Source organism: Sorghum bicolor, chromosome 1, assembly GCF_000003195.3.
Source record: "Sorghum bicolor cultivar BTx623 chromosome 1, Sorghum_bicolor_NCBIv3, whole genome shotgun sequence".
NCBI classification, from domain to species: Eukaryota; Viridiplantae; Streptophyta; class Magnoliopsida; order Poales; family Poaceae; genus Sorghum; species Sorghum bicolor.
The window spans coordinates 72021961-72036220 of record NC_012870.2 but is presented as its reverse complement, the minus strand read 5'-3'; the positions used below and the strand labels follow the sequence as shown (position 1 = coordinate 72036220).

The following is a 14260-nucleotide window of genomic DNA, read 5'->3' as shown; positions in this document are numbered from 1 at the left end:
CAGATGACAACAGCAATTTCCAGACTAACCGTTCTTTTAGGATCTCGTCGTCCATCAGCGTCTGGACTCACGGTGGACTTTAATCCAAACCGACGATGCTCCTTCATGCTGTATCAAAACACCGCACCTCAACGAGTGTTAACTTTCAAGATACATGCTCCATCCGTTTTTACCGATATGGATCTGGTAACAGAATCAGTAAAACTGTGAGGGTGCAAGCATCGTTTCCATACTAACTACATTGGCTATTGCCTATCTTTTGGTTCATTCATTTTTTTTGTCTGTCTCTCTCTAACTACACCTGACAATGAAGAGTTTCTTTGATCTAGACTTTTATATATACGCTTTATTGGGTTTATTAATTATTTGTGACCCGCTAAGATTAGTACGGCGTGGATAGAGTACAAGGTTAGAAGGAGAGAGTAACTACTCCTAGGGAGTAGAAAAAATTAACCATATATATATATATATATATAATTCATGCTCATACAAGTTAAAATAACTCTTATCTAGCGCGATACAAAGTCTGATTCCAAAACGTATTAGGTCGTGTATGTGACCCAAACTCTTGAGGTAATTTATATACTTCAACTATTGAATCAATAAAATTATCATGTTATATCTTTATCGTTATATATAGGATGTTCCAAATTTACTTTTCCATTATTTTTTCACGCACTTTTTTTTATGGTTTTGTTTTTCCTCACATGTTGTTTCTCTTTTTCCTTACATAATAGTTTTCCCTTTTATTTTTTCACATAATTTTATATAATTTTTTTGCTTCTCTTTCTTTGAGAATTACATGATAGTTTCCGATTTTATATGGGACATATTTTTTTCAAGGTGGAGATAAAGCTTATACGTACTTATGTACGCGTACATGATGATTTCTGATTTCTTTGGCATTTTTCCAACGTACTTAAGTACATAATGGTTTCATATTTGTTTCGTGTACGAGGATCAACACTTTTGGCTACCTTTTTTCATGTGAAATAGGTAAACCGGGGTCTGGGGTAATGAGAAAATTTTGGTTATAATTGTTTTTAAAAATAGCAAATTGGAAGTAATGATCTTTTTTTAGCCGTAACTTTTCTCATTTTGAGTTTAGAACTATAAAACATTCCTTAGTACTACACTATTCGTATCATGCTCTAGCTCTTCGAACCTATTCGTGATGCATATGTAGGCATGTACTCACCTTAGACCTTTTCAAACTCATAATAAATGCACATAATAATCATCAGTTTTTCAAATTAATCTATTGTCAATTTTTCATATAAAATTATATTTATTTGATTGACCAAAACTATTTAAATTTACAAAAATTATACAATCACCGAGTAATAAATTATACGACCTGTTACAATGCACGAGCATGTTTTACTAGTGAAACTAAAGAAAAAGAATTGATAACTGCCAAAATTTTGGTTTAGGCCTTGTTTAGTTCACAAAAAAGAGTTTTTGGGTATTGTAACACATTTTTGTAACTATAGTATCCAATCATGGACTAATTAGATTTAAAAGATTCATCTCGCAAAATATATAAAAACTATGCAATTAGTTATTTTCTTAAAGTATTTAATACTCCATGCATATGTCTAAATATTCGATGTGATGGGGTGAAAAGTTTTTAGGTAAAAACTAAACAGGGGCTTTATTATAGGTGCTATTTAGATATTGAGATATAGGGGATGAGATAGAGAAAAGGAAATAAATAAATAGCTAGGATTAAATAAAGCAAGAAAAACGAATGGTTAGAATATAATATTTTTCTATCCCTGTTCCATACCAATCCAAGGCCTAAGTTTTGGTAACTAAGGGCCTTAGTTAACTACCAAAAATTGTCATGCCAAAATTTAGCAAATCAAAAGCTAGGTAAAGATTTGGCAAACTAAAGTCTTGTTTAGTTCACCTTAAAATTCAATTTTTTTAAAAAAATTCCACGTCACATCAAATCTTGTGGCACATGCATAAAGCATTAAATATAAACAAAAACAAAAACTAATTGTATAGTTTGTTTGTAATTTATGAGACAAACCTTTTGAGCCTATTGGACAATAATTATCAAAGACAAACAAAAGTGCTACAGTATCAAGCCAACCAATCATTAGCCAAAACTATAGCTTACCAAATCTTTGGCATGACAAATTTTGATAACCAAACAATCATGCTCTAAATTTTGGCTATCGCCGAATTGGGCTCTGAATCTCGATCCATCCAGCAAACTTCTGTAACCTTCTAGAACCCTCTATTTTTCCCCAGGACTGAGCCGAAGGTCCCTTCCCCTCCATGTCCGATGCCCCTCATCGCCAGACAAAGAGCTTCCCGGTACGACGCCACCGCGCCACGGAACTAACGCGAGCACCTTATCGGCATCATCAAAGAAACTGCAAGCCCGCCCGTCGCCAGCCACCGCCATGTTCGGCATCGTCTTCCCGGACCACACCTTCCCCCTCGACGCCACCGCTTTCGCGCAGGTGGCGCCCAATTCCTGGCTCCTCGATCTCTCCAGTCTCGCGCTCGCCACCGCGCCGCGCTCCGCAGTCGTTTTCCTGCTCCCCGCCGCCGTGGCAGCGCTGCCGCCCGGCAAGGCCGTCGCCGTCTACTTCCAGGCCGCCACCAACCGCCCCTTCGCATTCTTAGGCGCGCTTGGGCCCACGCGCCCCTCGGCTAGCTTCCCGCTTCCGGAGGCCGGCGACGAGCCGGAGCCTGCCGTAGGCCCCGCTAAGCTAGGCGTCGCCGTGGAGGACGCGGCCGCGTTGCCGCCGCCCCCTGACGAGCAGCGCGCCGAGCGTGTCGCGCTCCGTGTTGGCGAGAACTTGTTCAACTTCATGCAATCGTTCTGCGGTGCCGACGGCGGCAAGCTGGTAGTGCCCACGGACATCCTGGACCGGTGGTTCCGCAAGTTCCAGGAGCGAGCCAAGAAAGATCCAGCATACCTCAAGAGCTTCGACTTTTGAGAAAAAGGTATCACCGTCTTAGGATGCAGTACTGATTATCTGTACTATTGTATTGGGTTCTGAGTTCTGACTGATGCAAACTGATTCTGTCACTGTTACAAGTTATCTTGTTGTGTTATCCTGATAGACTATACGGTGCAGTGCTCGTTTCACTGCAGTAGGATTCAGAAAGTTGTCACCTAGCAGTTTCATATGGTGATCTAACAGTTTTTTTTTTTTTGGTGAAGGTGATAAATACTAGTGTATGTTATTTTGAACATGGTTTACCTGTATCAGCAACAAACCAACAAGTCCAACCTGGTCTATTGATTATGAAATGGCCTCTTATCTTGGATTCTTAGGCTGCCATCACATATGATCCAATGTGAATGTTAGGATCAATGCGAGTTGATGTTGTTTGGAGCATTACAGTGTCGTACTGAGAGCAAGCACACTTACATTTTCGTCACATGGAAAGTTATAACTTGTTCTCATTATAAGCATCAAGTGCTTTATGTATGAAGTTGGATCTACCATTGCTTCTAGCCCTGAGTAATCATTTTGAAGTCACTTAGAGCAATATATATTGGGCAAAAGGTGTTCAATGTTCATGCATTTGCGGACTTCTTGAACTATGCATTTTTTACTTTTCTTTGGTTATAATTCCCTTCATCCCTGCTGGTCTTACCAGCAAGTTATTCACCTTTCATGGCCTTTGCTATGTTCTTGGATTTTTTTTAGTAGCAGTACTTTGATGTGATCTTTGTTAGATCGTTTACTTACCAGCCTTACCTTCATCTCCAGTTCACCACTAGCCTTCCCAGCAGGTTATTCACCTATTCAGATGTAGAATTTTGCCTCAACTTATGAGCAGTGAACCAGTACTGGTGATCAACTTTCTTTTTTCTATAAGTAAAATCAAAGTTGTCTTGTCTTAATAAGAAGGGACCATTTACTGAATGCTGCAAAAGCCAGATTGTTTAAAGTTTGCTGATTTAGCTAGAAAGACATCACAGCCAAAAAAAATTAGGAGTATATTATCCTCACATAGGTAATCTATAGGGTATTGACACCCCATTTGGAATGAATAATTCTAGCTAACTGAGTCTGAGACACATGTGGATGTATTAATTAATATGATGAATCTAGAATTACTTTGGTACTTTAGGGCTCATTTGGCTTTTGACCCTGAAGTGCTGAGCCAAACTTTGGCCTTGCCCTGGTAATTTGGCCAGCACTTGGATCAGAACCGAAATTTAGCAAGGCCATGAAATTTTAGCACTAAGATATTTTGTCATGTTTTATAATTTGGCTTGGCCAACTATCCAAACACATGAAACCTGACCAAATTTTGGTTATGACCTGATTTGGCAATGGCCAAAATTTGGCTTGGCTAGCTAGTGTCAAAATCCAAATTCCAAACATGCCCTTGGTATGGTTCTCATCACTAGCATGATCTAAAATGAAACAGCTGGAGTTCTGAACCATTCATGGATATTGGTGTTCCTGATATATGCTTGACATACAGTTTGTCGTCCTGATGGCTTGGAGCATCTGCACTGTTTGTAATGGGTACTCCCTCTTTCCCTAAATAACTGTCGCCGTTGGTGTGCGTGTCACAAGTTTGACTCGATTTATAGAAAATACATGCAACATTTGTATCTCCAAATAAATTTATTTAAAAACTAAATTCAAAGATCTTTTAATGATACTAATTATGTACCATAAATATTAATATTTTTTACTATATATTTAGTCAAAGTTGTTTCTCGGGAAGCGAAAACGACATATATTTAGAGACGGGGGAGTAGATCTTTAATGATGCCTTGATACATGCAAAGCAAGGTTATGCCATGAGTTCACCATGATTGTCCTTACGGAGAAGGCATAGTATTTCCCTAGAATTGAGGAATGGCTAGACTAGAGTTCTGTTTCTTTCTTTTCTATTTGATTTTTTTCTCTATTGTTTATAGTTAAACTTTTTTTTCTTTAATATATAGTCAATAGGGGTTTGCCCCTCCTTTTTTATTTTTTAACATATGCCTGCCATAGCTGGCAGTTGTAAACTGAGTATTATGGTGTTGTTCTATGATATACTACTCTTTATTTTTTTTTCATTAATGCAAAGCACAATAAATTCGGGGCTCTTTGCAAACTAGCAGATTCTTAGCAATTCTTGTGATGAGTACTATAGTGGTTCACTGGTTCGTTATAAGGGGTGCTTGTCTTTGGAACAACTATTTTCTTAGTAATTCTTGTTAGAAAATTTCGTAATGAAAGGAGAGCACTTTCACTAGCTCAATCATAAAACTCCAAATGTGAATTATCATGGCACACACTAGTCCATACCTCCTTCCTACTTAATTGGTTATGAATTACTATTTGTTTCAGGCCTCGTTTAGTTCCGAAAAGATTTCGGATTTTGGTACTGTAGCATTTTCGTTTGTTTGTGGCAAATATTGTCTAATCATAAACTAACTAGGCTCTCAAAAGATTCGTCTCGTAAATTACAGATAAACTGTGTAATTAGTTTTTATTTTCTTCTATATTTAGTGTTTCATGCATGTGCCACAAGATTTGATGTGACGGAGAATCTTGAAAAGTTTTTGAATTTCAGGGTGATCGCAGGTTGTTTTGCAGATACCATGTGGGAAGAATGTGTTGGATAGCAGTGTTTGTGCCACAGCTAGGCCCTCCTATGCTGCACACAGTGTCACGCCGTGTCCTAGGGGCTGACTAAACCAAGGTGCATATGCAGCTTCTCCTATTATAGACAAGGACAACGACACCAAAAGCAACCAGATAGCTTAGATGGTGGTGCTTTAAGTCCTTGCACCCGAATGAGAAGTCTTCTTAGCAACTTGTACAAAAATACTTCGGATGGTTCTGCTTCGAATGTCAGTAATTTGGATAATATCTGGGAACCTCAGGACCCAGATGAATGTGAGAAGCATACTTTCTTTCCCTTGTTTCTGTTTGCATTTCCAGATTATTACCCCCCCCCCCCCCCCCCCCCCTTTTCTTTTATCCCGGAGCTATGCACTTCTTTCGCCATTGGTACTGACCGGTGTTTGTTATAACAAAATGCCTGGATAGTAATCTCCTTTGAACTCTAATTGCAGCAACTCATCCTGCTACTGAAGATCTGGGCACTCAAGTATCAAATGAAAATTGAAGAGTAACCTGAACTGGATATCCCTTCTTTTGCAATTGGTATTGACTAATGTTGGTTATAACAGAATCCTGACTGTTACGGATAGTAATCTTCTTTGAACTCCAATTGCAGCAACTCATCATGCTACTGAAGACCTGGGCACTAAGTATCAAATGAAGAGTAACCTGGATATCCATGTGACGCTTTCAAAGCATCTCGATTGACAGCATGTGTGAACTGAGATCCAACATGCAAGACACTCTTTGCTCTGACAAAAGATGAGTGTTAGATTCCCATATAGCACGCGCCAGTTGTGATCCAAACGACAAGTACAAGACAAGATGCTGTAGCTGTATGCCTTTAGGGCTGAGCTGCTACATCATTTGACAAAAATCACCCTTTCTTCACATGCAAAACATAGTACAGAACCCCGAAAAGGGGAAAGGAAGAAAGAATACACACTTAGCACGAAACAAATACATTGCACACTTAGGCATTGCATGCTTCCTAACCAAAACTTACGACTTAAATTTGGAAGTACAGCAGAACCATGAATGTTAGATATTATATCTACAAGCAATCTCATCTAAATTTGTCACAACCTGTTGTTACCCATCAGCAATGTTAACAGCTACCACACAATGGTCCAATCTTGAGGCTATCCATCCGTCTCACCCAAAAGTCTCCTCCCTAACCAACCTGAAACAGTCACAGTTGAAAACCAGGATCAGCAGAGCCTCAAGTGACAAACTCTGTGAGATCTTGGAAACCACTGCAACAAAACTCCTGGAAATCTCACACTTAGTGCAAAAACAATGGCGAATCAGGTTCCGAGCCACTAATGGATGCGAAGGATGACATGCTATCCTCCTTGGAACCAACTGAGAAGTTTAGCGGTGCGGTTGTCAGACGCCTGTTCTCCTTGAAGTAGTTGTTGTACCGGCCAGAATATGAGCGTGGGGTTAGAAGCTCTGGGGTGGCACTGCCAGCTGAAACTCGGCGTGGAACCGGAGTCATGAATCCAGTGCCATTTGCATTTGGATGGTGGTTGCTTGTCCTCCTATTGAAGCTGCTTGTCTTTTTAGGACTAGGTTTGGACCCGAAAATCAACTCCTTCTCCTTAAGCAATAAACTGTGCAGCTTCTTCTGGTCCTGTAATGAAGATTTAGTCAGTAATTATAGGTTCAAGGGCTCTTTTCTTGAGGTTGCAGTACCAAAAGGAGTATGGATATTAATTTATACCCGGCAGCGTCTCCTGTCTTCCTCCCTTTGTGCCCTTCTGAGTTTTTGCTCTTCCAAAATGGCAACCAAACGGACCTTCACATGCAAATTCAATATTCCTCATTATATAGAACAGAACTACTCAGCCTGATTTATGATTAATATGGCCAATTAGCTCTGCAACTTACTCCATCATATAAAAATGGCACATTTCTTTCATCCTCCCATGCAAAAGTTTTGGCTATCAAGTTGTCAATCATAGCTGCCAAAAAAAAAAAGTTTAAATTGCAAAAGGCAAGCAGGTTGAGTTAGGAGTACATCAGGTGATTTACACCAATAATGTTATATGTTAATTTGCTAGATTTGGATCCCATTGACACTGACTAGTAGCACAAGCATGCTCAACTGAAGTTGATATGTTAGCATCTGGGGAAATGAAAACTCACTTGGAATCTTTTGCACAGTTATTCTTGCCTTTTCTGCACGCTTGAGATTCAAGTGGGCACCCCTGCCAGCACTATACCTATTATCATCCTGCAGAAGGATCCAAAGTAAACATTTAAGATGCCATTAACAATATAAATTATGGCCGAGATGCACATTATATGTTGTTAGGCAATATGAATGCTCAATACTAACATGCCAATGACAGAAAAAGGCTGAAACCATATTCAATCGATGCACCCTGAAATATAATCTTTTAATGAAGAAAAGAATCCTACTTGGTTATATTCCTCAAGCCAAGTCTCTTCATCACAAGCTGATAGCCATTTATCCACTCTCTCCATGATATCTTTCCTTGTTAAGGACTCTTCATTTGCTTTTGTTATCTGTACTTCAACGCTGGAAAGGAGTTCGCAAGGATCCACTAAACCTGAATGTGGAGTATTCTTAGATGACCCATTAGCAATTTTCAAATTTACGTCCTCTCAGCAGTTAGCACACATACCGGAATCAATCAGCGCAATGATCTTCTCTGGTGCTGTGCTCATATCAGGCTCCATGTGTGCATTTCTGCAGATGACTTCTAGTTCTAACCTTTTCTTGAGAACAAGCTCCTTCATTCTACTAGCTTTTTGTATAGTTAGCCTTTCAACTTCCTCTTCAGTCTGAAAAATTCAATACAGATAATGCTACCGAGAATTAAATCATCTTGTCAACAGACAATTATAAAGTAACAAATAGTTGCCGTACCTCCTGAATTGTCTCCAATGACAGAATGCCTGGAGAATTGATTTCTTCCTCAGTAGATCCAAGAACAGCAGCTACTTCAGAGAAGTGTATCCTCTCTTGTTCAGTTGACTCCATCAGATTCCATAACTTGTGAAGTTTTTCTACAGTCTCTTGCAACTGAACACATTGACCATATCGTTAGAGAAGATAACAAAACAAAAATGAGCTACCAACGCTTCTCCTACAAGGAATCACCTTTAAAACTCTTGTCTTCTTTTCTGCTTTGAGCTTCAGGATAGTCTGAGTAAGACCTTCAAGAGTTTTATCACTAATATTTGTTGAATTTTCAGAATTGGCTCCATGCAAACTTGGGTGAACCTCTTTTACAGTCTTTGCAAAATCCATCCCAAGCACTGCACATAGGCAGTGCACTTCATCCACATATATAAAAACCTTTTGAAGACGATCAGACTGAAGAAAAAAGGAAAGGAGAATTATTTGTCTTCAATGAATATAGCATAGACAAGAAATATGTTGGCTACAGTTGAACAATTTTGATGGTTCAACCTATATCTATCCGAAATATTGAATCAAAGCGTGTTCCACAAATAAACATTTTAAGCTAAGATCATCATTACCTTCTCCTTCTGTAGATTACGCAGTTGCATTTGAAGATCAGAAATTCTTCTGGTTGACAAGTCATGATCATCATTAAGTTGTTTGACGGAACCATCACTGTCCTGATAATTGTGATCAGAAATTTGTGCTTTTATCTTCTCGATTTGAGATTGCACATTTGAGATTTGTTTGATTCTGTCTTGTTTCTTTGCTCTAAGATCTTCCAAGAGAGGTGTCACTGCAGCAAGTTGATCTTTCAACGATGTGTGCTTTTCATCCACCTACAAATGGATATCTCTCGTGACAAAAGGAAAATGGAACATGCTGGTTTACTTCAGACAATACAATGATCTCAACATCCTTATATTTTACTCGGGCACTTAAATATATATGACATTAGTAACTAGGATGCATAAAAACATAATAATATTTCAGCTTCTTTGGTATATTTTATAATGGTATTGTTATACAAACATTCCATAAAAAAGTTACTTCTTTTTTAGTTAAAAAAAGTTACTTCTTTTTTAGTTAAAAAAATAACAAGAAAGTTACTTCTTTTAGCAGTATATAATGCATGTAGCAGTCGTGAGTCAGAAGATCCCACAGCATTGTTTCATAGTACACCTTTTGGGCCCAAAAGAAAAATTCTACATGCACCATCCAGGTAGGTTTAAATTATACGAAAACATCATATCAGTAATTCTTTAACTGATGACACGGTTTACTACTGTAATCAACAACAAAAATGGTTCCACGAGCCAATTTTCGTACTATTTTCTACTGTACCCATCTGACATGACTATGCAACAACTGAATGACTCAGCTGCGGATGTTACTCACTATGCGGCCTTTTCATCATTAACTGAAAAAAGACAGCCAACCAGCAGAATATCAAATATTCTACACACAGTGCTGCATGACATCAACAAACGATTTCATTACTTGCTGTAAACAATGCACCTTTCAACATACCCAGCTTGATAGGCAAAACAAAAGTGAGTTACATGATACACGATAACATGTTAAAGGCAAAAATATAAATTATGACAAAATATACCGTAAATCGTGGGCCATTTTCCCCTATAGAAGCAACTAGAGCTTTAAGCTCTGCTTCTTTGGCCATCAATGACTGGCGGAGCTGCGCTCTCTCAGCATTGGCACTATCAACCTTTCGACGGTATACACGCATGCACTCTGTTTCCAGTTCAAGGAACATGCGATCTTTATCTTGTTCACGCTCCCCAATCTCTGTCCATATTTGCTGAAACAAAGTTCACTTGTCAGATGATCAGACATGACAAAGAAATATACAAAATAAGATACAAACTTTACTAATTACTGACTAGAAAATCTTTGTAAGCACCTGGACACTATTTTTAATCACTACATGCAACTAAAAGAAAGATGGACATCTCTGAACTCATATGGAATGTATTCATCTGATCAATACAGTTCTGTTTTAAACTAGGGTGATTGTTCATGGGAAAGTCGTGGCTTATTGTTAGAAACAATATTGCCAAGTAACTCATGAAATGGGACACAGCAAGCAACCAAATGGCGTGCCTTCTTGTGGATCAATGAACAAACAGACTGATCACATGTACCCAAAAGAAAATAAAAGAACCAGTTAAGGCTATAGAGCATACAACAAACATCCACAAGATAATATGGTGACTTGGCATACTCTAACAAGCCGCTCTTCTTTGGATATCATTGCTTTAATAAAACTAGTTTGTAAAAAGAGAGGGAGTAAATATTCAGTTCCCCAGAACTTCCAAAAAAAGTGGATTGTTACATTATGAGGCATCAGAGAGCTACATTATCAGAACTACTAGCTGATTCGTTACAAGTCCAATTTTGAGCAAATCTAGTGCTACTATGCTAGTTATGGAAATAAATATTCAGTTCCCCAGAACTTCTGAAAAAGTGGAACTTTACATTCTTTCTCATGCTAGCCAGTGCATACTAGCAAACGCTCCTAATTATACCATTAAAGGGTTACAGCATTGATGCTATTTCAAACCTTCATGTCATCCAAATCCATGCGTCCTTCGAACAGTTATAATCAGCAGGAAGAAGTAAACCCCCTTTGCTTCTTAAAAAAAAATAGAAATCAAGACGACAGTCAATCGAAAGTCGTGCCATTAAAGCTCAAATGATGAAAGCTGCAAGCAGCAGAATCAACAGATTTCCAACTGTTCCTTCAAAAATCGTAGCATCTCTTCAAAGGCACGTGTCTCGAAAAATGATGAAGATGTCAGAATCTCGAAATGACGAAAAAAATCTGCAACTTTGTTCGCTTGAAAGGAAAAAGAAGCCGCAAATTCCTCTGAAACAAGGAAGCCCCTCATTCCTGAATCCTTTGATTCAGACCACTGCCAAATGATTCGAAGGAACAAGAAAATCAAGGACGCGGCGAACAAACAACCAAAGCACATTCGCTTCTTGGGGAGAAACGCACCTCAAGCTCGCGCAGCAGCGCGCCGCATGGCGTGTCGAAGCTGACGCTGGCCCGCAGAGCCTTGTCCATGCCATACCCGGCCACGACCATCTCGCCCATCTCTTCTCCTGCTTCTCTCTCCCCCGCCCAAGGAGAGAGAAGAAGCAACTGGAAACAAAGCAAGCACCTTTCTAGTGCCCCTCACTCTCTTCCCTCTTTCTTCCTCCTCTCTCCCTTCCTTGTCCTTGCTTCTTGCTCTTGTACCAATGGCAAGGACTCCCAACTCCAACACCGCTTTGACAACCACCCTGGTTCCAGAGAGAGAGAAGGGAAGAGAGAGGCAGAGACACCGGCAGCGGTGGTTGCCTGGTTATATATGGATCTCACTCGAGTGAGTACTGAGTAACATTGGGCAACGGAAAGGGGGAGAAAACGGGGAGGTGAAAAGGGCGAGAGGTAGGAGACGAGGAGAGGACTTGTCTGTGAATAGCCAACAATTATTGGGTTGCTTTTGGCTGCGATGAGAGGTACGGACGGAGTGGCCAACAAAAGCAAAACTGCTTGTTCTCTTGATGCGGTTTTGGAACTGATTGCCACAAGATTTGCCTTTTTCTGCTTGGGTTTTCAGAAGTATTTTGTCATCAGGATGTGGTGACAAGATCTGAAGTTTTGTGAGTATATATAGGTAGGGCACTGTTTTTTTTTTTTTTTTTTGCTTTTTACCGCTCACCGTTCTATTGTCTGTATATGTACTCACCTAATTAAGACTGTTTGGCTCTTTCTAGAGCTGGTGTTCACCTATGGCTCTAAACGATTATATAGATCTAGAATTACAGATATGTTAAGATCCTATTTTGCAAAGCTCTAACTCTTGCAAATTTATGGATTTTTTTAGAGCTGGTCACCTATAGCTCTAAAAAATTATAGATGACATAACTCATTTTATTTATATTTTAGATTAAATAAGAATATTTAAATCATTTTAATTTAATTTACAAATCTTGGAGCTAGAGTTGTGCCAAACGGCCTCTAAGCATAATTACATGACTCATTTTTATTTATACTTTAGATTAAATAAAAATAGTAAACCACTTTAATTAAAAACTATACAATCAGCCTATATCTCGAAGATAAGACTTTTGACTTTTTTAACACTAAGTTTGACCACTCGTGTTCAAAAAATTATGTAAAATATCTTTTGTCATAGCTTGATTTATTAATAAAAGTTCTTCAATAATAACTTAATTTGACTATATTTGCAAAAAGTTTTTTGAATAAGACGAGTTATTAAATTTGGGATCAATAATAAAGTCAAATGTCTTATAATTTAGAATGGAAGAAGTACATATGTGCCTAACAGACAAAACTGATTTCCCAAATTTTGAAGTAATTCGAGCTAAGATAAGACCCATACTTCGATTACTCGTCCAAAATTAAATTCCTTTTTGAACGAGGGAATTCCTCCTAGCACTGATTGCTTCCTATAAAATTGCGGCGCTTCAAATGGACAAATAAATTCCAAAATTTATGTACGTACAAATGAACTATAGTTTTGGAAGAATATCGATACGTAGGTAAACAATGCTAACATTATTTGTTCAATGTTCAGTTTTAAATGAGACGGCCTTGTTTAGTTCATTCCGAAATCCAAAAAGTTTTTAAGATTCTCTGTCACATCGAATCTTACGGCACATGCATGAAGCATTAAATATAGATGAAAATAAAAAACTAATCACACAGTTTGATTATAAATCGCGAGACAAATTTTTTGACCCTAGTTAGTCTATGATTGGACAATTTTTACCACAAACAAACGAAAGTGCTATAGTAGCGAAATTTAAAAAAATTTCATATCTAAACAAGGCCTATGACTTGTGTATGGATTTGACGAGACAGAAATGCACGCATAATTGCAAAGAGAGACCTGGGAGAGGTCCGAGAAGCGACTGTGTCTACACGTTACAATATATACCATCAATTCTAAGGAGGTAACATCTACCTCTCCATGACATCAGTGAATTTTTTGTGGGGCTTCAACTTACACCAAATAGTGTCCAACCAAACACAGCTAGTACTTTAGATCATTAGATGGACCACTACATTGCATCTTACACTTGAAGCTACACTAGGATCCAGTGGTCCAGCTCCAGCATTGCATTGCATCTCTTGTGTGCAATCTGAACCGTCCAAGTTTATCTACCTAATCATCTGGCTTGATCATAAACCAGATCTGCAATGTGAATAACAACAATCGCATTGTGTACTAATGAAGGATACTCTTGTTTTCTTTCTTTCTTTCTTTTTTTACCAGCTTCACAGTTTCTGCCGACCGTTAGGCAGTAATCACAAACAAGTATCACACACCACACACACACACACACACACACACATATACACACACACACACACACACACACACACACATATATATATATATATATATATATATATATATATATATATATATATATATATATATATATATATATATATATATGCAGATAAAAAGTTGACTGGAAAACTGTTTGTGTTCTTGAGAGTTACTACTCCATGTGAGGCTGTGACTACTGGGAATGATTCTGAACCTAAGAGATCCACATGCACAGTATGAAGATTAAGCAGCCATGCCCTTATTACCCATGTGATGCTGAGGTCAACCTCAATAGATTAGGAAAAGCCACTGAGCTCGAAAAGTTTAAAGATGGCTTAAATAAT

The 14260-nt window shown here is 38.4% G+C and overlaps 2 protein-coding genes across 8 annotated transcripts; one reads left to right on the top strand and one right to left on the bottom strand.

The window, feature by feature from the left end:
- On the top strand, positions 2164-6370 carry LOC8056830. 6 transcript variants are annotated; one of them, XR_002455234.1, is made up of 4 exons: positions 2164-2967; positions 5557-5882; positions 6062-6152; positions 6226-6370. XR_002455234.1 is itself a non-coding variant. In XM_021465379.1 (2 exons), exon 1 carries the CDS (start codon positions 2418-2420, stop codon positions 2958-2960), a length of 543 nt encoding a protein of 180 aa, XP_021321054.1. In that variant the 5' UTR covers positions 2164-2417; the 3' UTR covers positions 2961-2967; positions 5580-5908. The 6 variants fall into 6 exon arrangements, 4 of the variants coding, with proteins under 4 accessions (XP_021321054.1, XP_021321056.1, XP_002468201.1 ...); XR_002455238.1 differs by lacking the exons at positions 6062-6152; positions 6226-6370 and adding an exon at positions 4411-4511 and having other exon boundaries at positions 5580-5908; XM_021465379.1 differs by lacking the exons at positions 6062-6152; positions 6226-6370 and having other exon boundaries at positions 5580-5908.
- Positions 6476-12008, bottom strand: LOC8056829 (65-kDa microtubule-associated protein 6). 2 transcript variants are annotated; one of them, XM_021465371.1, is made up of 13 exons: positions 11567-12008; positions 11129-11200; positions 10163-10366; positions 9126-9386; positions 8743-8958; positions 8509-8664; positions 8264-8423; positions 8037-8188; positions 7761-7848; positions 7503-7576; positions 7336-7410; positions 6893-7245; positions 6539-6792 (listed from the first exon to the last, which is right to left on the bottom strand). In XM_021465371.1, exons 2-12 carry the CDS (start codon positions 11147-11149, stop codon positions 6895-6897), a joined length of 1758 nt encoding a protein of 585 aa, XP_021321046.1. In that variant the 5' UTR covers positions 11150-11200; positions 11567-12008; the 3' UTR covers positions 6539-6792; positions 6893-6894. The 2 variants fall into 2 exon arrangements, with proteins under 2 accessions (XP_002465585.1, XP_021321046.1); XM_002465540.2 differs by lacking the exon at positions 11129-11200 and having other exon boundaries at positions 6476-6792.